Source organism: Rhineura floridana, chromosome 3 (genome assembly GCF_030035675.1).
Source record: "Rhineura floridana isolate rRhiFlo1 chromosome 3, rRhiFlo1.hap2, whole genome shotgun sequence".
Classification (NCBI taxonomy): domain Eukaryota; kingdom Metazoa; phylum Chordata; class Lepidosauria; order Squamata; family Rhineuridae; genus Rhineura; species Rhineura floridana.
In genome coordinates, this window is record NC_084482.1 from 197,985,686 (window position 1) to 198,010,240 (window position 24,555).

The following is a 24,555-nucleotide window of genomic DNA, read 5'->3' on the forward strand; positions in this document are numbered from 1 at the left end:
CCCTGAATTTGGGGCTGAATCCAGGACAGGAGAGGGTGGTGGGTGGGTGTGTCCCAGGTTGGCTTGATCCAGGGACCCAGTTTGGGGACCTCAGTCAGGTTGGGGGTGGAGGCTGTTTCCAATCCAAAAAAAAGTGCTGGCTGGGAAGGCCAAACCAAGAGATGGATTGATTCCATAAAGGAAGCCATAGACCTGAACTTACAAGATCTGAACAGGGTGGTTTATAACAGATGCTCTTGGAGGTCGAAATCGACTTGAAGGCATATAACAACAACAAATATACATGGGCTGGGAAATGCCGTCCTCTGCCGTTCTGCAGAGGGAAGGGGCTCAGAGGACACTCACTTGTCTTCTCGTAATAAAGACGCGTCACCAGAGCAGTCGTGGTAATCCCAAAGGTGCACAGGACGGCACGCAGGAGGAGCCAGATGAGCACCATGATGTCCCCTTGCAGCACAACTTTGGTTCCTGGATCGTTCCAAACACAAGAGAACAAATTAGTAGAGGGGAACACAAAGACATTCGCTTTTGGTGCCAGTCCTCAGAACAAAGGATAAGGGTGGCCATTTATACATTGCCCCCTCCCCCCCAAAAGGGGGACCTGCATCTCCTCCCCAAAAAAGATGAAAGAGGACACAGATTTGCATCTGCTAATTTATATGTATAGCTGCAGCTGTAGAAATCTATAAAATAAATACTCTTTAAATAGAAATACACTACATCTCACCATCGTGGGGAAGACGGTGACCCCAGGTTAGCCTGCTCAGTCTACTGAACAGTTGCTAAGTGTTAATGGACAACTTCCAGGCCTCGGCTAATTATCTTTAAACTGGACTTGGACTAGACAGTCTTCCAAATAGAGGGCACTTTCAAATAGAGCAGGGGTAGAGAACTGGATCTGATCAGTGGGGCAGATCATTACCTTTTCCCTCAACCCCTGCAGGCCAAGTTTACAGGTGGGTGGGGACACCCACCTGCCAGTGACCTGGTGTCACAGTGATGTCAGGTGACCCACCTGCACGGTTCCATCATGTTGGGTGCTGCTTCACCAGTGCATTCCTTGAGAGGAATGTGCTGGGAAACTAGACTGCTTCCCCAACCCTGCAAGTCGACTTTGACAAGGGGTGCAACTGCTCACCTGTCAGTCTCTTGACATCATCATGATGTCAGGTGATTGACAGGTGGGTGGCCCTCACCCATCTGTCCAAGTTGGCCCATGGGCTGGGGAGAGAAAAATATCTGGCCCACCAGACCAAAAACCCTCCCTATTCCCATTCTGTAACTACTAGGATGGCCACTGACATATCTCCAAAAAAGAGGACACCCCAAAAGAGGACACAGATTTGTCTTACATTCACATATGCAAATTTATATGGATAGATGCAAATTTGGATTAAAATGTTAAGTTAACAGAATCAGAGATGATGATAAGTGGCCTCCACTATCCCACCTATGGGTTGCCAACCGACTGGACAAAAACTGGCCTTGCCTGTTCTTGTGCCTTCAGCAGGGCAGCTTTGATCTGCAGTAAAAAGGAGACAGTTTTCATGGCATGGAGACAAAGATGAAGAATGGTGAAGAATTCTGCTATTTTCAGATGTGGGTGTGGATTCAGATATAATTTGATCGTTTGCATGGTGTGAGGATTGGATGTCACTATAGTGACCGCTAGTGCTTTTGTTGATACCATTTTTTTCTTTTAAAAAAATGTTGCTGAACCTTAGGATGTCTTTAACAAACTGAGGCAACTCTTAATGATAGCTTTGTTCCACTAACATTAATTTGACCAATCAATGAACTGGCTTGCACATTTGCTTAACAATCAAAACAGTTTAGAAGTCTGTTGCCTGAAGCAAAAAGTCTGAGAACACTGAAGTGAGGTGTGAAAGGAAGGGGGGGAATGAAAGCAAAAAAAGTAAAATAAATGTATCCAGCATTATCACTTTTTGGTTCATTCCTTTTTAAAAGAAGAAATACCTGCTTTATTTGTTTGTGTGTGGGGGGAATCTGTCCTGTCCTTTTATCATTCATTCATCATAGTATTCATCCATTATTATATCATAGCAAAACAATAAAATAAAATTCTGTTCAAGCCTCATTGACTTGCAGTGTGTGTGTGGGGAAGTGCCCTGCCTTTTATCATTCATATCCAAGAACGAAAATAACGCTGAGGACAGATGGCCACTTGATGGGCAGTTACCTGGTCTGTTAACTTGTGAATTAAGACAATCGGGAAACATATGGAGATAACATCAAGAGTACTGTAATGACATCAGAGATCTTTACAGGAGGCAAAACAGTAGATCGGGATGACAGAAACCTAATTTAACAAAATATGAAATGCTATGGCCTGGGACATAATAATATCTGACGGTCTCCATGTGGCACAAAATACCACAGTGAATCACATCCATAACAAACAGCTGCTAAGGGCCATAGGTCAGTAGCAGAGGACCATAGCTTAGGGGTAAAGGACTGTACCTCAGTGGTAGAGCATCTGCTTTGAATGCAGAAGCTCCCAGGTTCAGTCCCCAGTATCGCTAGGTAGAGCTGGGAATATCTCCCGTCTGCAACTTTGGAGTGCCATTGCAGTTCAGCATAGGCAATACTGAAGCTAGATACTCAGTAGAAGGCAGCTTCCCATGTTCCTGTTCCTGCAAATTAAGCTGCGGTTAAAGGCACAAGCATTCTTACCCTTTTGTTGGCTTAGTGGTGTCTTTGGGAACCATTAATACGCTGGGTGTGGTGAAGCTTATTCATACCCTGGGGTCCTTTTTTAACCATGGGCCAAAATTACACACCACTACTGCAAATTAAACCTGCTGAGTTTAACTCTGTAAGAATGTAGACATTCTGGCCTGGAGCCCCGCTCACTTTATGCCCCATTCCTGTTTCAAAAACCCACAAAACCTCTGATTCTTCTCCCCTCACAAGTAACACCCACCACCACCACCCACAAAAACCAGGTGTCCTGGATTTCCCATCAACTTACCTTTTAGGCCTTCTTTAACTACGCAAAGCTCAGTCCCATTCCCTGTTGTAACCCCGAGTCCTGGGATATTCACCACACACCTATACATCCCCGAGTCGTAATGCCTCAGATCCTGTATCTCTATATCAGCTCTTCTCTCCAAGAGGAAACCCTGATCCGAGGTAAGATTCACTCGCCCCAGGAATTCCTGGGTGGTGTTTCTGACTGTCACACTGGGATCCTTCACCCACCGGTAACTGCCAACTGTGATCTTTGAGGTAGAGTTGTAGGAACAGTGCAAGGTGATGGAACCACCTTCAGTGCCTTCAGCAGAGCTGGGCTGGGAGACCACAATGCGTTGTTGAGCATGGGAAACTAGGAGAACAAGGATGGAAGAATCATGAGGTAGAGTAGAGGTGGGGACCTTGTGCCCTCCCCCCAAAGTTTTGCTGGACTACCACTTCCATCATCCCTGATGATTGGCCATGTTGGCCTGACTTAAGGTCTATCTGTACAGTTTTGTGCAATGAATACATATTTGTGAATCATCTTGATACAGCCTCCCACTACAGAGGTGGAGAACCTGTGGCCCTCCATAATCCCCAGCCAGCACAACCAATGGTCAGGAAAGAAGGGAGATGTAGCCCAACAACATTTGGAGGGTCAAAGGTTTCCTATCCTTCCCCCATCCCCCCAGTTGTCTCCCACTGCCGAATTTTACATTGTAACAGCCTTGTATTGAACAACTCACCTGATCGCTATAGGAACTTAAGAAGCTGCCTTTCATCAAGTCAGACCATTGGTCCATCTACCTCAGTAATGTCTACACTGACTGGCAGTCGCTGTCCGGGATTTCAGACTGGGGTCTCTTTCCTACCTGGAGATGCCAGGGATTGAACTGGGGACCTCTTGCATGCAAAGCCGACCCTCTGCCGCTGAGCCACAGCCCTTACCTGCTATAGGTGGCCAGGAATTCCAGACAGGTGAGTGGGCTGGTCAAAGAGGAACCAATCCTTCCCTCCTCTCCTCACCCAACTTGAAGAAGACACTTATTTTTTAACTATTAGCCTTTGTTTCCATACAAAGGGGGTTTATCTTCTTCTGTGGCCAGCAGGGAAAGGTAGGCTACTAGTCTCTTAGGAGGCCAGAAAACATTTCTGCAGGCTAGTAAGTTTTGTGGGCTTATTTACAAGGCTGGATCATCCAGCTCTCAGGTCCAGTTTAGCCTTCACTAAGATCACATCCAGAAAGCACTTTGACCATTTGAAACGTGCCATATAAACGTTGAGAATTATTATCACATTCTGTCCACAGGTATTCTAAGTGAAGAATTTTTATACCAGTCAATATACATCTGTATTGAATTTGAAATTGTTCTCATATATGTAATTGTTTTAACTGTTTTTTTTTATATATGTGATGTTTTTAATTGTTTTATATATTGTATATCTGATTAATTTGTTTTGTTGCTTTTGGAGTTTGCTGAAATGCTTTTTAATTGTTTTTAGAGCGTGTGCTTTCGTGTTTTCTTCTGTTTTTACCTTGGACACTGCTTTGATGGCTTTATGGTTGGAAGAGGTCTATACATTTGTTAAATGAATGAATAAAATATATGCCACTGTTTAACTGTTTCTATACATGCAATTGTTTTATATATGTTTTATATGGGTGAAATTGCTTTGAGGGGCTTCATAGGAAGGGATTAATAAATAAAATAATAATTACTAATATTACTCTTTGGAATCTGTGCACTCTCATTCTTTTCCACTGCATCACATATCCAAACATGTCGGGGAGGGTCAGTAAAAAAGGATGAATGACAAAGCCCCAAAGCCCCACCCCCATCCTGTTATACACTATTGTTGCAATTTGAGTTTGTGGAAGTATTTCATAATGGTGATGGAGCATGCTTCATGTGGAAAGGCTGTTAGCCAGACACTATGTGATGAAGTAGCCAATAGTTGACAGAAAGTATTTTATACATGGCGTATAAAGAAAGCAACTACATAAAACTCATTCCTCCTTTTTTTTCCCCCTCTGTGGGTCCATCTTTGGCTCTCTGATCATTTTAGCCTATAGAAGGGGTGCACTATGGAAACTAACTGAGGGCTTATTTGAAGGGTGGGAGCACAATTGCTTGTCACAATGAAGTGAAGCAGTGGGAACATATTGTGTGACTGTCAACTGAAGTGATAACCAATGCTGTGCTTTTGTATATAGGGATGTGCTAGAATTCCACCCAATTCGGTACCAAATTTTTCATTAATTTGCTCATTCTCTACCATTGCGGATTTATTTTTTATGTAGCGATTTTCTGGTATTCCCGAACTCTATGTATGGATATGAAAGTTGGACAGTGAGAAAAGTGGATAAGAGAAAAGGCAACTCATTTGAAATGTGGTGTTGGAGAAGAGCTTTGCAGATACCATGGACTATGAAAAAGACAAATAATTGGATGTTAGAACAAATTAAACCAGAACTATCACTAGAAACTAAAATGATGAAACTGAGGTTATACTTTGGATACATCATGAGAAGACATGATTCACTAGAAAAGACAATAATGCTGGGGAAAACAGAAGGGAGTGGAAAAAGAGAAAGACCAAAGAAAAGATGGATTGATTCCATAAAGGAAGCTACAGACTTGAACCTACAAGATCTGAACAGGGTGGTCCATGACAGATGCTATTGGAGGTCACTGATTCATAGGGTCACCATAAGTCATAATCGATTTGAAGGCACATAACAACAAACACATGTTTGAAAATGGATTTTTACAAAAGCCTCTAAAATATTGATATTAAGAACGATAATGTCATTTGTTTCATTTATTTATATTTCCTTTAAAAATATTGATATTTCCTTTACAAGTATTGATATTAATATCAGTATTTTTTGCAAGGATAAAAAAACAGATTGGTATAAGCAGTGACTAGCGGATAAAGAACGAACTCAGATTGATGCCAGCCTGTTAGGACAATGGAATACTTTAGAACTGGAACTGGCTAATGGATTTCACCCCTATTTGCATATCTAATAACCAGTGGCTGGCCTGGTGCCTATTGGGACTAGGGTTGCCAGGTCAGAAGCATCCCAAAACCTGAGATTTTAGGGGCGGGCGCAAGTGATGTCACGGGGCAGGCCCAAGTGGTATCATTAAGCATGATACATTAGGCATCAACCACAGTTGCTTGGAGCGCACAGTTAAAAAAAAATCTGACTGGAAATTAAGCTAGACATCTTAGCTAAAAGATGGAGCCTGGGTAGGGAACATTTAATCTAGCCTACTTGCTTTCGGCAAGAAGGGTTTAAGTGCCTTCAGGCCAGGCCAGTCACCAGAAGGCCACTGTAGGAAGAAAGGAGCCTAGTGTTGTGGAGACGTTAGATGGGAGCACTCAGGGATAAAGATGGATCCCCTGAAGGCTGCAATTCTCAACACACGTACTAAGGGACTAAGCCCCCATAGAACTCAACAGGACTTACTTCTGAGTAGATATAGTTTGGATTGTGCTGTCGGTAAAGCTTGACTAGGGATCCTCTGCAAAGACATCCATATCCAAGCAGGGTTGGCAACCCCCTGCCTGGAATGCCCTGCCCTTATCTTTTAATGTGCTGCTCCAAACTTCTTTACAGATTTGACCCTTCACTTCAGAAAGAGGTCTGAGAAAGGAGTAAGAGTAAGAAGATTCTCTACCCTTTCTGTCTGCATAGATGCCCTCATCCATCCCCTGCGCCCAGCAGAAGCTCTGGGCCAGGCGGGACGCAGTGGCATCTCGTAGAGGACACCCTCCCCTTTCATGGGGTGTATGATTTGTGCTGTCCCAGAGCAGATTTCGGAGTGGGTACCCCCAGTTATTAATTTTTTTCTATGTGTTTTTGTCCATTTTGATTTTGCATTGATGCACCCATGTGTGCCCGGTGCCCAGCAGAAGCTCTGGACCGGACGGGATGCACTGGCGTCTTATAGAGGACACCCTCCCCTTTCCTGGGGTATATGATTTGTACTGGCCCAGAGCAGATTTTGGGGTGGACACCCCCAGTTACTTATTTTTTTCTATGTGTTTTTGTCCATTTTGATTTTGCATAGATGCCCTCCTCCATGCCCTGCGCCCAGCAGAAGCTCTGGGCCAGACAGGACACAGTGGCATCTTGTGGAGGACACCCTCCCCTTTCCTGGCGTATATGATTTGTCCTGGCCCAGAGCAGATTTTAGGGTGGGCACCCCCAGTTACTTATTTTTTCCTGTATGTTTTGGTCTGCTTTGATTTTGCACAGATGCCCTCCTCTGTGCCCTGCACCCAGCAGAAGCTCTGGGCCAGGCGGGATGCAGTGGGATCTCGTAGAGGACACCCTCCCCTTTCCTGGGGTATATTATTTGTCCTGTCCCAGAGCAGACCAGTTACTTATTTTTTATGATTTTATGATATTAGTATGTATTTATGATAATATCAGAAGCCTGATTATTTTGATTGCATAAATGTATTGTTATTCTTGAGGGGGAGAGTCCCCCATCACAGTGATATATCATACAGGGTACCCCAACATATATTTTGGGGTTCAGAGACATGTTAAGTTTGGTTTGAAGTTGCTGTCAACTCTTCTTCTTTTTTAGTGTTTTGAACTTTCAAGCAAATAAGGAACTGGGAACTAGCAACCAACTTCAGTGTCATATCAGTTAAATAGATTAAACAATTGCGGGGGGGCTGACGTTTTGGCGTATATCTCGGGAACCAGACCATCTAGAAACTTAATTATTTTTTTTAATTGAAGCTGAGAGTCCGGAGATTAAGGGATGGTAGCCGGAGAGCCAGAGGGCCCCCCAAAAACAGGAGACTCCGGCTGAAAACCAGGGACCTGGTAACTCTAATTGGGACTGGTAGGGGCGGCGGAAGGCAAGGAGACCAACAGTGGGTGGAGCCAGAGGCAACTAATTTAGATTTGTCCCCATCCTCCTCCTGCTGAGTTCTATAAGGACAAAATGGAGAGTACAGAAGAGGAAGCTGACAGGCAGGGCCAACTCCTGGACTGGCTGTAAGTAAGAAGGCAGGCAAGTGGTTGAGGACAGATTGAAGTTGGTGAGGCTGTGTTCCATTCACCCTAATGGAACAGCCTCCACTGCTAATAATTAAAAATGTCTGAATGGCTGGTGGCTACTAGCCACCACCTACCATCCACCTGCTTGGTGGTGGTAGGGAGGCTCATGAGAATCAGGAAAAGGGTTAGGGCACCTCTCGATGAGCAGTTTATTCAGCATTCATCTTGAAGTGCTTGCACAAAGCTTATGCAGAGGTTAGATTATATCTGGTCTTCACTGAGCATTTGTTTGTAGGGAAGTTACATGATAATGAGCATTCATCCTGATTTTCTTGCATGGTAGTTGCATGCCTTCCGGGTGATCAGTCATTTATCTCACACTTTTTATTGCATTTCTCCATCATTTTCCTAACCATAAAAAGTCCACTCTTTTAAAAAGTGGATTTGTTGCACCAGAGCTCTTTAATCCAATTTATTTATGCAAACCTACATTTACAGTAAGCAACTGAATCCCTCCTGAAAAATACTGACAATTTAGAGGCAACCCAAGAGAAAGAGAAAGAGAGAGAGAGAGAGAGAGAGAGAGAGAGAGAGAGAGAGAAGTGGGCACCCTAAGTACCATCTCCTCTCCTGATTTGAGCACTGTATCCTGACTTCTAATCATGAGGTCCCAAAAGAGGTACAGTAAGAATGTGAGAAGAGCCCTGCTTGATTAGGCCAGTGGCCCATCTAGTCTAGCAACCTGTTCTCACAGTCGCTAACCAGATGCCTCTGGAAAGCTTGCAAGCAGAAGCTGAATGCAACAGCACTCCCCTCCTGCGGTTTCCAGAAACTGGCGTTCAGAACTTGCATACTGCCTCCAACAGTGGAGGTAGAACACAGCCTTACTGGTCACCTCTAATAGTCACACATCAGCTTTCATCTTAGACATCCTCACTTCCCTCCTCCTTCTCTGTTGTCTCTATGAATAATTTTTTTTCTGATTGAACCCTAATGTTACAAATGCCTGGGTTTCAAATGTTCAACTTTGCTTTTCTTTCATTCCACATTTATCCCCTGCTTAGCAGTTTCACAAGCCTGGTCATGCACGAGCATGTTTTGTTGTAGACTTCTCTATTCTGCATGTAATGGAAGTTCCCTTGCAGTACTAAAAAAAAAGAAAAGAGGAGTTTGAGGGACTGTTAGTAATACAGAATGCTGCCACAATAGCTGACCTCATGTGCTTATTCATTTCATAGTATCCAAATAGGCCACCCAGTCCAACCTGCTGTTTAATGCAGGAAATCTAGTTAAGCCTCAATCTTCACAGCTTCATCTACTCAGAGGTAAGATCTATTTAATGCAATGGGGCTTACTCTAGAGACCTCTAGAGAGGGAGAGCCCATGGCGCCTTTAATATTTTAGAAATATGGATATCTTGCTCTGTGTTAACTGCTTGGTTGGATTATTTCATTGTGTTTTCCATGGCGCTGCCCATGAAGACTACATGGAAACTGTTAAAGAACAAGGCTCCCAGATTCTTGGCTGGTATAATAATAATAATAATAAAATTTTATTTCTAAGTCGCCTATCTGGCCGAGTTAACGGCCACTCTAGGCGACGTACAGAAAATTAAAATATAACATATAAATACAAATACAACATCAGATTCTACTTAATCTAAACCCATCCACATCTTACCAAATAAAACTAAATTACCCAAAAGTCCCGTAGGCCCGCCTAAACAGCCAGGTCTTCAGTACTTGGCGGAAACCTACCAGGGAGGGGGCATGGCGAAGGTCACATGGCAGAGAATTCCAGAGGGTGGGGGCCACAATCGAAAATGCCCTCTCTCTGGTCCGCACCAGCCTAGCTGTTTTAACTGGCGGGACCGAGAGAAGGTCTTGTGTGGCTGATCTCATCAGGCGGCATATTTGATGATGCTGGAGGCGCTCCTTTAGATAAACAGTTTATGCATACTACGCACACTATGCCATGCTGGCTAGAGCCGATGCAAGTTGTCATCCAGAGGGCACCAGGCTGAGTGAAGGGTGCAATATGTGGATCAAAACTCAGCCATCCTTCAAAATTTGCACTTTTTCAAATTTTGTGATGCAGTTCTCCAACAAAATAATGTGGTACACAAATGCATATATTGGGGGAAATGAACACTATGATGAATTTTCACAAAATTTTAAAAAATGCATTATTGTATAAGTGTAGGAGTGTGGAGAATTCTGCTCCCCCCATTTGGTTATCCCAGTTGCTTCTGTGATTAAACCCTAATTTGTTTTGTTAAATCACATGGCTGAATTGCAGCAATTTCACATTGCATTTCACTTTTTTATTCTCACTGCCATTGGCAGCCCCATCAGCACAGCTCACTTTGGTAGACCTTTCTGGTAGATGCCATTTGCTCTGCTCCCCCAGGAATGCCCTGGATGCTACATTATTCTCAGGCATTCTGGGAGAAAAATGGCAGCCACAAAGAATGGCCACAGAGATCAGCTCCATTGCTGCTGCAGCCACAGAAGAAAAATATGAGTAGGCACATATGTGAGTGGCGAAAAATATACCCATTTGTTATTCTGTACTTTTGTTTTGGAATGAATGAAAATTGAGTTAAATGGAGTCCATTGGGTTCCAGTTTCTCATACATTCTGAAATGAATGCACAGCCTTATAGTTAAGAAATATAGTTTGGGATGCGCTGGGTGACCTGTAACCTTGCTTTGGTTCTCTCTGTTAACTGCCTACATCTGCCTCCCTCCTATGGAGTTTCTGGAATTACAGCTCTAGGACTTTGCTACAAATTTCAAGGCAAATCTCTCTCTCTCTCTCTCTCTCTCTCTCTCTCACTCTCACTCACTCACTCACTCACTCACTCACACACACACACACTCACACACACACTCACTCACTCTCAGAACTGTAGAGAAGGGCTGCAGAACACAAGGGCCATGAGCCAATTACAATTTCTTCCTGGGCTGTTTTGAACCCCTTAGGGAATTCTGAGCCAAATGCATTCTCTGACAAACATTTGATCACTTTCTCTTCTGAGCTCCTCCTGAATTGTTAAGAGAATTTCAATCCTCCCCTGCAGAATATTCTGCACATTGGCCTCCCCAGTTTCACCATCCATGAACTCTGGGGGCAGCTGCGGATCTAGTTTTTAATATTATTTAATATGATATGAATATGGTTTACAAAAGTAACAGGCCTGGCCTCCCCCCCTTCCAATGTGTCATGCCAGGCCCTGACCTGACCCCAGAAAAGTCAGGAGACCCTGGGGAGCAGATGGAGCCACCCCTCATCACCACTCCAGTACTGATCTGGAACTAGAGTTGTCAAGTCTCCGGTTTTTGCCTGGAGACTCTGGATTTTTGGGGTCCTCTCTGGGTCTCTGGCTGAGACACCTTAATCTCCGGAATCTCAGTTTTCATTTTAAAAGAACAGATTCTAGGTGGTCTGGTTCAAGAGATATACACCAAAACGTCAGCTGCCCCCCCAACTTCTGTTAAATGAGTGTATAACTGGCTGCTCTAACCCCACCCTTTCAGGTTTGTAGTCAATAAGTGAAGTCATGGTTGTGATTCACAAGGCAATAGCTAGACCCAATTGCAAGGACAGAAAAATGTTGTTTTTTCCTACTTATCTGAAAATCTCATAAACTGAGTAAGTATATAGCTTTCAGTCTTTTTCTCTCTTGTGTGCAGGAGTCAAACAAGTTTAAATTTTCCTGGGCTGTTGAAGAGGGCAGTGTTTTGAAAACCTTCTTAGCTTTAATCCAATGGTCACTTTTTTGGGAGTAAAGGTGCTATGATAATCCCACATACCCAAAGTAAACCTCATTAAATTCAGTAGGACTTACTTTTGACTAGACATAGTTAGGATTGTGCTGTAAATTAATGGGACTTTTGAGTGAACATAGCAAAGAATTGTGTTTGTGTTGTAAATCTTTCTCTTGCTCTCCAATCCTATTTTTAAAGCAATAAGGCAGGGCTTACTTAGGTATCACTGCTTTTATTATGTAGGAAATTAATACTGATTTTATTTTATTTTTTAAATGTTCTGCAATGACCAACTCATTTTGACAATAAATTATTATATGGGGTGTTGCTCAGTTAAGACTAGTTCACCAACTGCACCCGTTCCTGGAGACGCCTGATCTGGCTACGGTGATACATGCCTTTAATCCCGTTTAGATTACTGTAACGTGCTCTACGTGGGGCTGCCTTTGAAGACTGTTTGGAAACTTCAATTAGTACAACCAGCGGCAGCTAGGATACTAACTGGGGCTGGCTACAGGGATCATACAACTCCCTTGTTGCAAAAGCTCCACTGGCTGCCAGTTTGTTTCCGGGCACAGTTCAAAATGCTGGTTTTGACCTACAAAGCCCTACATGGCTTAGGCCCAGGCTATTTGTCAGACCGTATCTCCCTATATGAGCCTACCCAGGCCCTGAGATCTTCAGAAGAGACCCTCTTCTCAGTCCCACCACCGTCACAAGTGTGATTGGTGGGGACGTGAGATAGGGCCTTTTTGGCAGCTGCCCCTAGGGTTTGGAACTCCCTTCCGAGGGAAGCAAAAATGGCCCCCTCTTTACTGTCCTTTTGTCGACAGGTGAAGACTTATTTATTCCAGCAGGCTTTTGGAGCAGAAATTGTTTAAGACAGGACTTCTAGAGGTATTTTTAGGTGATGTTTAATTGTTTTAATTGTTTAATGCTGTAATGAGTTTAATTCTATTTTAAATGTAGATTTTTATATGTCTAAATTATATGTACCCATTTTTAGTTGTAAGCCACCCTGAGTTCCAGTTTTGGAAAAAGGGTCGGGTATAAATAAAGATAATAATAATAATAATAACAGGACAAAATTTCTTGCATCCGTCAGGACTTGGACTCCAATGTTATAGCAGTGGATTTAAATGAGGCATCCGGAGCACAGTCTGGTCATGTTTTGTTGGATGAGTTTCAATTGGCACAGCTCGAGGACGTTGACAAGGTGCTTGGACAGGTGCATGCGACCACTTCTATACTGGATCCTTGCCCCTCTTGGCTGATAAAAGCTAGCAGGGTTGGAACCGCTGGCTGGGCCATGGAGGTGATTAATGGCTCATTGCGAGAGGGAGTGGTCCCTGGTTGCCTGAAGGAGGCGGTGGTGAGACCATTTCTGAAAAAATCTTCCTTGGACCCAGAAACTTTTAACAATTACAGGCCGGTAGCGAACGTTCCATTCCTGGGCAAGGTTCTAGAAAGAGTGGTCGCAGACCAGCTCCAGGCACTCTTGGATGAGACCGATTATCTAGATCCATTTCAATCGGGGTTCAGGCCCGGTTTTGGCACTGAGATGGCCTTGGTCGCCCTGTATGATGACCTCTGTCGGGAGAAAGACAGGGGGAGTGTAACCCTGTTGATTCTCCTTGATCTCTCAGCGGCTTTTGATACCATCGACCATGGTATCCTTCTGGGGAGACTTGCTGATTTAGGAGTTGGAGGTACTGTATGGCAGTGGTTCTGCTCCTATTTAGCGGGTCGTCTCCAGAAGGTAGTGCTGGGGGAGTTTTGCTCGGCACCCTGGGTCCTCCAATATGGAGTTCCACAGGGGTCAGTACTATCCCCCATGCTTTTTAACATCTACATGAAGCCGCTGGGTGCGGTCATCAGGAGTTTTGGAGTGCGTTGTCACCAGTATGCTGATGACACGCAGCTCTACTTCTCCTGTTCATCTTTTTCAGGTGAGGTTGTCAAGGTGCTGAACCGATGCCTGGCTGCGGTAATGGACTGGATGAGAGTGAATAAATTGAAGCTCAATCCAGATAAGACTGAGATGCTGTTAGTGGGTGGTTCCCCTGACCAGATGGGAGAGGCTCAACCTGCTCTGGACGGGGTTGCACTCCCCCTGAAGGAGCAGGTCCGTAGTTTGGGAGTTCTTTTAGAACCATCCCTGTCACTAGAGGCACAAGTAGCCTCGGTGGCACGGAATGCTTTCTATCAACTTCGGTTGGTGGCCCAACTACACCCCTATCTGGATAGGGAAAACCTTGCTTCAGTTGTCCATGCACTGGTAACCTCAAAATTGGACTACTGCAATGCACTCTATGTGGGGCTGCCTTTGAAGACAGTTAGGAAGCTGCAGCTCGTGCAAAATGCAGCGGCCAGATTGTTACCAGGGACTCGGAGGTACGAACATATAACTCCGATTCTGGCTCGCTTGCACTGGCTGCCTATATGCTTCCGGGCTCAATTCAAAGTGCTGGTTTTGACTTATAAACCCTTACACAGCTTGGGACCACAATACCTGGTGGAACGCCTCTCCTGATCTGAACCTACCCGTACTCTGCGTTCAACATCGAAGGGCCTCCTTCGGGGGCCCACCCAGAGAGAAGCCCAGAAGGTGACAACAAGAAAACAGGCTTTCTCTGTGGTGGCCCCCGAACTATGGAACTCTCTCCTTGATGAGGTACGCCTGGCGCCAACATTGCTGTCCTTTTGGCGCCAGGTAAAAACCTTTTTGTTCTCCCAGGCATTTTAACAACATTTATAACATCTATTTTACCACCTACATTTGCACTTACGCTCTTAATATTTTAGTAACCTTAATTACTTAACATCTTAACATCTTAATACTTTTAACTGATTTAATACGCTTTTAATATTTTTAGGCTTGTGTAGTAGTTGTTTATATGTTTAATTATGTTCTACTACTTTTGGTATACTGTTTTTAAGTTGTTTATATATGTTTTACCTGTATATTGGATGTTTTTATGTTGTGCACCGCCCAGAGAACTACGGCTATTGGGCGGTATAGAAATATAATTAATAAAATAAATAAATAAATAAATACATCTCCAGTGTGTGTGTATGTGTGTATCTGGAGTCTTTCCAACATCCCTGTGAGGTAGGGTTGCCAACTGGAAACCAAGGCAGCTCACAATAAGAAATAAATCCCTTTAAAATCCAATAACCATAAAAAAGTATAAACAGTGGCATAAAAACAAGTATAAAGTGGCATGATTCTGAATTTTGGGTTGGGTGAGTGAAGTTCCTTATCACTTGAGGTTGCAGTTCTGTGCACACTTCCCTGCTTGAGTAAGCCCCATTGAATACATTGGGACTTGCTTCTGAGTAAACAAACATAGGATTATACTATAAATGTCTTTACAGGTTGTGTAAATAAGCATCTTTGACAGTCATGCTTATATAAATATTTCTTCATACTATGTCCCAATAAGTGTCTGATTTCACACTATCAGACTTTAAACAGGGGAAGGGCTATAGCTCAGTGGTAGGGCACATGCTTTGCATGCGAAGGTCCAAAATTCAATTTCTGAAAAAGATTATTGCCTGGAATCCTGGACAGCCAATGTTAGTCCATGTCATTAGTACTGAACTAGATGGTACCAAATGGCCTGAATTGGTATAAGGTAGATTCCTTTGTTCCTAAAAGCAGAAAGAGACCCAAGGGCCACAGTGATTTCAAAATTTATTTATGTATTTTATTTACAACATTTATATAATGCTGTATTGTAAAAAAACTCAAAGCGGTTTACAAAAGGAATAAAAAACAAAATTATTTGACAAAAACAACTAAAGACAGTTATTTATAAATATTCAAAATAATAAAACCAACAATGAGTTAGAAACAGATAAAAAACACAATAGATTCTACATGCCTGGGTAGGCTTGCCTTAACAAAAATGTTTTTAGCAGGTGCTGAAAAGAGTACAATGAAGGCATCCGTCTTATGTCAATAACTAAAGGACTGATTTCTTGCAAGAGCAAAGCAAGTACTATGTGGCACCTGTAACATGGAAAGCACATCTTGAACTTGGCCTGGTAGCAAATCCACAACCAGTGCGATTTCAGAGCAGACGTATTATGTGCTGATAGAGTCTCACTCACGTCAGCAATCGTGCCACAGCATTCTGCACTAACAGCAGCTCCCAAGTCAAGTTGTACTGCACAGGGATTTCTGTGATCTTGGCTGACTGGCTGCCAGGATTTGTTTAGTTTTGGTTTTTGGTTAGGAATCCTGACTGGTTGTGGGATGCTGAGCTTTCTGCCTTACCCATTGGAATCTTGTTGCGGTTGGTATGATATTGCATTTAGGAAATCATCACTGTCTTTTGTTTTTCTCTTCTATTTGCATTTCATTTACCTTTAACCTCACTCCCTTACATCCATAGATGCAACAACAGTGGTTCCATGCGCTCAGCTCAACCCCCTTAAACCCACTGATGATGCGCCTTCTTTGTTGCATGAATGTTTGTTTCTTGCCCAATCGTGGTAAAAGAGAATTCATATATTTGGAAGTGTGACTGCAATTGTTGTTCCCAAGCTGCTGCCTGTGGAGGTAGACAAAACCAAGTGTGTTTTCTCTCTGACAATTATTATTCACTGGAATTGGGTTGGCTGTCAAAGTGAGTTTGTAGCAGCCCACAAAGTAGACAGACAAGGGTAGAGAATCTTCTTACTCTTACTCATTTCTCAGACCTCTTTCTGAAGTGAAGGGTCAAATCTGTAAAGAAGTTTGGAGCAGTTAAATGGTAAGGGCAGGTCCTTCCAGGCAGGGGGTTGCCAACCCTGCTTGGATATGGATATTTTTGCGGAGGATCCCTGATCAAGCTTTACCCACAGTACAATCCAAACCATATCTATTTAGAAGTAAGTCCTATTGAAGTCTATGGGGCTTAGTCCATTAGTAAGTGTGTTTAGAATTGCAGCCTTCAGGGGATCCATCTTTATCCCTGAGTGCTCCCATCTAACATCTCCACAACACTAGGCTCCTTTCTTCCTACAATGGCCTTCTGGTGACTTGCCTGGCCTGAGAGCACTTAAACCCTTCTTGCCAGAGGCAAGCAGGCTAGATTAAATGTTCCCTACCCAGGCTCCATCTTTTAGCTAAGATTTCTATATAAATTTCCAATCAGATAAATATTTTTATTTGAATTATATGCTCCAAGCAGCTGTGGTTGATGCTTAATGCATCATGCTTAATGACATTACTCAGGCCCGCCCCTGTGACATTACTCAGATCCGCCCCTGAAATCTCAGGGTTTGGGATGCTTCTGACCTGGCAAACCTATCTGGAATACTTTGATTTCCAGGGATAGACCTCAACAGGGTTACTCTTATCATTCAGTCAACGCACCACTGAGTTAGGATGCCCCCTTATGTTCCTTCCTGCCCAGGAAGATCCAGTGGCCAATCAGGGCAGGCCGAACCAGGCTGTACTCAGAAGGATCTTCCCTGAGAGGCTGCGAATATGTCTCACCTCAATAGACAGTAAGGATGGGTAAGAATTGCAATTCAGTTCACATTTCAAGCCAAATATATCAAATCTGCAATTTCCCAAGCAATATGAGAATCGAAACCCAGCCATCCTTCAAACTTTGCACTTATTTGAATTTTGCAGTGCAGTTTGCCAATCAGTGTTTACAAAAATGCATATATTAAGGGGAAATGTGCATATAAATAAATATATGAGAGTGAAAATATATGAGAGGGCTGTTGTGAGGATAAAATGAAGAGGAGGGAGAACCAGGAATGCCACCTTGAGCTCCTTGGAGGAAAGGTGGGATAGAAATGTAATAAATAAAATAAAGTCATCAATTATGTATCATTTACAGACTTAAAACCAACAACAATGTGAACAAATACTGATCATATTCACTGGACTGATTTCTGTTCTTGAACACAGACCCACATGTGAACTGCAGCAATTTCTTCTTCTGTGTCTGCTCAGTGTGGTATCCAGTAGTGTAGTGGCAAATTCAGAAGTGCAGGGTCTCTTCATGGCAGTCACACCACACCCCCTCTCAGGCATGCCCCATTTTCCATTTTCCTTTGTTTTCCTTTCTTTCCATGCCATCTCAGAGTCCACACTCCACTACAACAGACATCCCTAGGACCCAACCAGCATGAAAGGGGAGGCTGTGTGTCGGCTGCTGAGAAGAGTCTTCTCAGTGGCTGACTCGCCTCCTTTCACTCTGATTAGCTCCTATCAGCACGAAAGGACAAGGACTCTTCTCAGTGGCTAAAACACTCCAATTTCATGCTCATTGGCTCTTACATAGGGACCTGGCTGAGACCCTGCTCCCAAAAAAGTAAAGGGTCTATAACCCCCCCCCCACAACCCTAGCTTACAGCCCTGGACTGGTATCCTTTGACATCCCCACTTCACGGTACCATTTCTTATGGCTCTGAGGGAGCTGCTTCACTATGCCTTAGAGAATCTCGTCTCTGTTATCCAGTCCTGTGGTTTGTTTTAACAGCAAGGAAATGGCTGTTTATTTGGTTAACCATAGGTCACTACAGAGATCGTTACACAATTCTGAAAGCGTGCAAAACAATGTCTCAATTGCAGGAATGCATAAACCAAACTATCAGGTTCAGATGTGCCCTGTTAATCTCAAGGAAATTCTTCCTATATTTCTGGGCTGCCAGAGTAAACAAAGTAACTTGGTCAGAGACAGACTTGTTTTGATCTCAAAGTAAATAACCTGAACGGTCTTCAGGTTATAATAATACCAGGGACATGAGAATCTATAAACTCAGATTGGGGGGGAAATGTAGCTGTTATGAGCATATAAATAGAACCCCACACACACACACAAAAGTAGCATGTATTTATTTATTTAATTTATATCCCACCCTTCTTCCCAGAAGAAGCCCAGGGCGGCAAACAAAAACACTAAAGGTACTTCAAAACATCTTAAAAGCAAAACACATCTTAAAAAGAAAAAACTTTAAAACATCTTTAAAAAAACATCTTTAAAAATATCTTCAAAAGCAATTCCAACACAGATGCAATCTGGGATAAGGCCTATAGTTAAAAGGCTTGTTGAAAGAGGAAGGTCTTCAATGGGCACTGAAAAGATAACAGAGATGGCACTTGTCTAATATTTAAGAGGAGGGAATTCCAAAGTGTTGGTGACACAGCACTAAAGGTCCACTTCCTATGTTGTGTGGAGCAGACTTCCTGATAAGATGGTATCTGCAGAAGGTCCTCACCTGCAGAGCGCAATGATCGACTGGGTATATAAGGGGCAAGATGGTGTTTTAGTTATCCTGGTCCCAAGCTGCATAGGGCTTTGTACACCAAAACCAGAACCTTGAACTTGGCCCAGTAGCTAATGGGCAGCCAGTGCAATTCTTTCAGTGGTGGGGTAACATGTTGGCCATACCCTGCCCCAGTGAGCAGTTGTGCCACCACATTTTGCACCAGCTGCTGTTTCAGGACCAACCTCAACGGCAGCTCCACATAGAGTGCATTATAGTAATCCAGCCTGGAGGTTACCAGTACTTGGACAACAGTGGTCAGGCTATCCTGGTCCAGAAACAGCTGCAGCTGTCTTACCAGCAGAAGCTGGTAAGAGGCACTCCTAGCCACTGTGGTCACCTGGACCTCTAGTGACAAAGATGGATCCAGGAGCACCCCCAGACTACAGACCTGCTCTTTGAGAGGAAGTACGACCCCATCCAAAGCAGGCAACTGACCAATTATCCGAACTCAGGAACCACCAACCCACAGCACCTCCATCTTGCTAGGATTCAGACTCAGTTTATTGGCCCTCATCCAGCCCACCACTGAGTCCAGGCACTGGTCCAGGGCTTGCACGGCCTCTCCCGATTCAGATGTTATGGAGAAATAGAGCTGGGTATCATCAGCATACTGCTGACACCTCATCCCAAATCTCCTGATGACTGCTCCCAAGGGCTTCATATAGATGTTAAACAGCATGGGGGACAAGATGGTACCCTACAGCACCCCACAGCACAACTGCCAGGGGACTGAAAGACCCAATGCTATTACCTGAAAACGAACCTAGAGATAGGATTGGAACCACTGTAAAACAGTGCCGCCGATACCCAGCTCACAAAATTGGCTCAGAAGAATACCATGGTCAATGGTATCAAAAGCCCCTGAGAGATCAAGTAAGAATAACAGGGTCGCACTCCCCCTGTCCTTTCTCCAATAAAGGTCATCCATCAGGGCATCCAAGGCCAATTCAGTCCCATAACCACGCCTGAACCCAGATTGGAATTTGTCAAGACAATCTGTTTCATCCAAGAGAACATGCAGTTGCTGCACCACAACCCTCTCAATCACCTTCCCTAAAACAAACCAATGGGTCCAGGGTGGGCTTTTTCAGGAGCGGTCAGATCACCACCTCTTTCAGGGCAGCTAGGACCACTCCCTCTCAGAAAGAAGCATTGATCACATCCTGGATCCACTCAGCCATACCCCCTCAGCAAGCTTAAATAAGCCAAGAAGGGCAAGGGTCGAGAGGACACATTGCTGGCCGCATCATCACAAGCACCTTATCCACGTCATCAGGCTGCATCAACTGAAACCAATCCCAATAAGTTGTGGCACACATTGCACTGTACACCTCACTGGGGGCTACAGTAGATGTAGATGGGGCATCAAGATTGCTATGGAGGCAAGCCACTTTACCCTCAAAGTGCCCTGCAAACAATTCACACAATATTCTTCATTTCCTACACGGGCAATGATTCATTGGCAGCTTGAAGTGACATCCCTCCAAAGTGAACAGATAGCTTTAAAAAATGCTAGAACCGTAAAAATGTTTCATAAGAAGGGCTGTGTAAAATCATCAAAGTAACTTCTCATAGTGTGAGGTTTTTTAAATGTACCGATACAGGTGGAGGGGGAAATAAAATATTCAGTGTTGGTCCCAAAGTAGACCTATTTAAGTTAATGGACATGACTAATTTAGGTTCATTCATTTCAGTAGGTCTGCTCTGAATATGACTTAGTTTGATACAACCCAAATACATTGCTGAATCTTGTCATACTTGATTCTGTGTTTAAAGCAAAAGTCTGGCACATCCTAATTTCTTTTTTTCCTACGGTGAGTAAATAAAAGAATTATTACTGACATCAGTTTACATATCGCTGCAGTCTATTAATATTGAGCCTTTCTTCTGTTCGTGTATATGCCTTTTAAGGAGTCATAAATGCTGCATAAGCAACAAAGAGTCTTATGGTACCTTCAAGTCTAACATTTATTGTGGCATTAAGCTTTCATGGACCAGAGCCTGCTCTGTCAAGTGCGAGAGAGAATGGGCAAGAGAGAGGTTCAGGTAGACATTTCACTTCATACGGAGGAAGCAGAACAGGCAGTGGATATATAAGTACTTCAGAATTATTAAAGAAGTGAACAGAACAATAAGCAGATGTCTTCTTAGCAATAATTCCTGTATCATATCAATACTAAGTGCTTGTTCAGATTGTCACTATTTTGAGATGGGATTTAATCACATATGCAACAAACATGCTCCCCCCCACAAGAACTTCGAGCGATACAGAAAGCGGCTGGAAAATGCAGTGGAAAGTCTGGGGTAACTTTTGCTTGAAGCAATGTCATCTAATCTCCCTGCAAGCAAATCAGGATGAATGCCCAATAAGCAGCTCTTCTGAAAGTGACCTAGGTATTGTCATGCCTGATTGATCCCCTTAATTATTTTCCTGGGTCACTTGTAGCAAATAGTTAAACTTTTTGTATATTTTCCCATCTCGGTGACCTGGTGATTTTACAGCCCAGCTGTATCAGCTTGCAGCAATTTGGCACCTCTCTATCAGTAAGAGGGGCCTGGTTCCGCCAAGGCCGTAAAATTCCTTCGGCTTGTTATGAGAAACCAGGAGGAACGGCGCCAGGTGCTGTGGGAACATCCTTTCATCATTTCTTTGATGAAAATGTTAATTAGGTGATTGACTTCAGCTGAGGCAAGAATTTTCTCCATAAGAGGAGGCCTCGGACTCTGGGCTGTGTTCCACTTGTGGGCACCACCTTGCTTAGGGTGATGCTCTGTGGTGGCTCCATTATCCAACCTGACTGGTAGACTCTGAGGGGAAGAACGCTAACTTCAGAAAGATCTGAAGCGTTGTAAGTATAGCTGAGGCAGTTAGCTTTGTTATTTTTATTTTGTGCCCAGAACCTTTTGTAGACTGTTTTGTTACATACCTTGCCCCTTTGGGTGTATGGTCCTAGGATTTGATTTGCTGCTCAAAAACCATTTGTATGTACCTTTTTATTTTTTGTACCCTTTTATCCCTTTTCTTATTTTTTTCTTTTAATAAACTTTACTTATTTTAAAGCAACGTGTGTTTATTCCAGAGAAGGGGCTCAGTTCCTAATTTCAGTCCTGGCTACTTGACCAAACTACCGTGTACTAGAGGAATGTTTTCGCCTAAGACTTCTGAAGGGCCAGGAGGGTATCTAGCCTCTGGTCCTGAGAGGCTCAGGTGTTCAGTGGGCTCTGGGGTTCCCTTTGCCCCAGAGTAGTTAACCAATAGAAGGGTGGTGGCAGTACTACCGTGCAGGGTTGGTGTAAGCATACACAACCTTAGCATACCAGGATTGCTAGGATCAATTGCCCGAGGCTGGGGATTGATTCCTGGGACAGTAAAAGTAGGAGGAGTGGAACTCCCTGCTTTCACTACATGTTGGCAGCGTTTGGGATTGAATAAGGACTGAACCTATCTCTGGTTAAACATATTTTTGAAAAAGGTACAATTCGGAAGAATTAAAATTGTTTAAGGTTCTGGCACAAAGGTTTGTTGTTTTGGAAAGTCAGGATGGCTACAAGATCTAAACAAAAGAAGGCATTAGATCAGGTTGCTGCTGAAAGTAGTGATGAGGAACAGATATGTTACCTCAAGGCAATTTTGAAGCAGCAGGAGGCAGCGCAGAGGGGCCGCCAGTTCAAAGCTTTACTCCGGAGGGAGAACAAGCACCGTCGCCTGTACAGGGTCAACGGAGTATGGATAGTCAAGCCAGCCAGAGTGGGGGTGTGCCACCCATGGATATGTGGGCAGAAATGCACAACTTCTTCTCGAAACAGATGGCTCTTATGACTACTCTTGTACAACAACAACAAGCTTTTGCCCCACCAAGCCAAGGACTGAGGTCTGGCAGAGTGTGTTTGGGAGGAGCAGATCCAGCAGATTTTCCGTTTTATCAAGCGGGAGAGGATATTTCTGAGTTTTTCTTAATCTTTGAGCAAGCGTGTGTGGACCAGTCATTAGATAAAAAATACTGGATGAAAATTCTACGCACTCAAGGAAAGGGAGAGTTAAGAAGTCTAATGTGTAAACTCCCGAGAGAGCTAGCTGATGATTATGAAAATTTTGTAAAATTGGCAACAGCACAGTTTGTGCTATCCACTAGGGCGTGTTACCAAAAGTTTGAGACTTTGACAAAAAAATCAAAAGAGACATTTTCAGCATTAAGCGCTCGTACTGCTCAAGCTATGGACTTGTGGATTGCAGCTGCAAAAGCTAATACTTTTGAGCAGTTAAGGACAGTGTATACTCTGGAGAAATTTTACAAAATGCTGCCAAAAGAGCTTGCCGCGGCTGTGCGAGGCAAAAAGCCAAAAAGCTTGCAGGAAGCAGGTCATTATGCTGATGAACTGGATTCCTTTCAGGACAAAGAGGAATTGCCTAAGGTATATGTTAAAAAGCCGGGGAATTTCAAAGGAGACCAACAAGCGGGAGGAGGAAGTGAATGGAAGAAAAAAACGTGGCCACCTAAAGCCAAGCCTGAGGACAGGGGGGAGGGTTCTGTTCCTGCTGCTGTTCCTGTGCGTCCGCCCATTTACCAACAGAGTAAAGCAGTTTTGGAGAATTTATGCTTTTTATGTAAGCAACCGGGGCACAGAAAGGACCAGTGTTCCCAATTGATTAAAAAGCAGAATATGGGCAACAACAAAGGAACTAAAGTAGCTGTGGTGCAGAGAGCCCGTGATTGTGAAGAACCAGGAGGGCGGTCGTCTCCAGAAATTTCCTGTTGGTCGTCTTCTGCTTCTAATTCAGAAAATGACTGGGAATGTTCGGCTCCTAGCGCTGAGAATAGCCCCGTCCCCCAAAGGAGAGGAGGCAAAAGGACTCCTGCGGTGAGTGTTATTCAACCGGGAGAAAAGAAGGGGGGTGGAAAGAGGAAGCCAACCCAGGAACTACTCCAGAATGGGAAGGGAGAGAATGGACGACTCCCTGCAGACAACGCTAACTATTCCTGTTTGCCTGGCCAAGTTGCTTGGTCCAACAAAATGTTTAAAGAGACTATTTTTGTGAATTATGTTAAGTTAACTGCATTCCAAGATTCGGGAAGTGAGGCTTCTAGCCTATCTCACCATTTAATTCCGCCTGAGTTAATTTTACCAGGGGTTAAAGCCTCAGTACATGTCTATGGGATGTCTAATAAACTTTGTGATGTGGCTGATGTCTGGATTTCATACAAAAACTGGTCGGGAAAACATAGAGTGTTAATTCATGATTATTCTGACCAATTTTTTGATTTCCTGTTGGGAAATGATATTGCCTATGCACATTACTTACATAATCAGAAGACTGGGGATGTGAATGTGAATGTTTTAACTCGAAGTGCAGTTAAGAAATTAGGACAAGAACCTGATATTAAAATTTTGCCACTAGATGGTGCTGTGACACAAGAAGTCTGTGATTTAAACCAGCCGCTGCCAAACGGAGCTGGGAATAGGGCTGATATTGCATCTCCTGAGGAAAGTCTGGAAGAGTTGA

The 24,555-nt window shown here is 43.6% G+C and overlaps 1 protein-coding gene across 1 annotated transcript in view; it reads right to left on the reverse strand.

Moving 5' to 3' along the window:
* The window catches only part of NCR3 (natural cytotoxicity triggering receptor 3), a 37,017-nt gene that overhangs the window by 739 nt on the left and 11,723 nt on the right, over positions 1 to 24,555 (reverse strand). Inside the window, exons 2-3 of the mRNA XM_061622122.1 lie at positions 2,993 to 3,346; positions 346 to 468 (exon numbers count right to left, since the gene is read on the reverse strand). Coding sequence (XP_061478106.1) covers positions 346 to 468; positions 2,993 to 3,346 — 477 coding nt within the window. The remainder of the gene's footprint in view (positions 1 to 345; positions 469 to 2,992; positions 3,347 to 24,555) is intronic.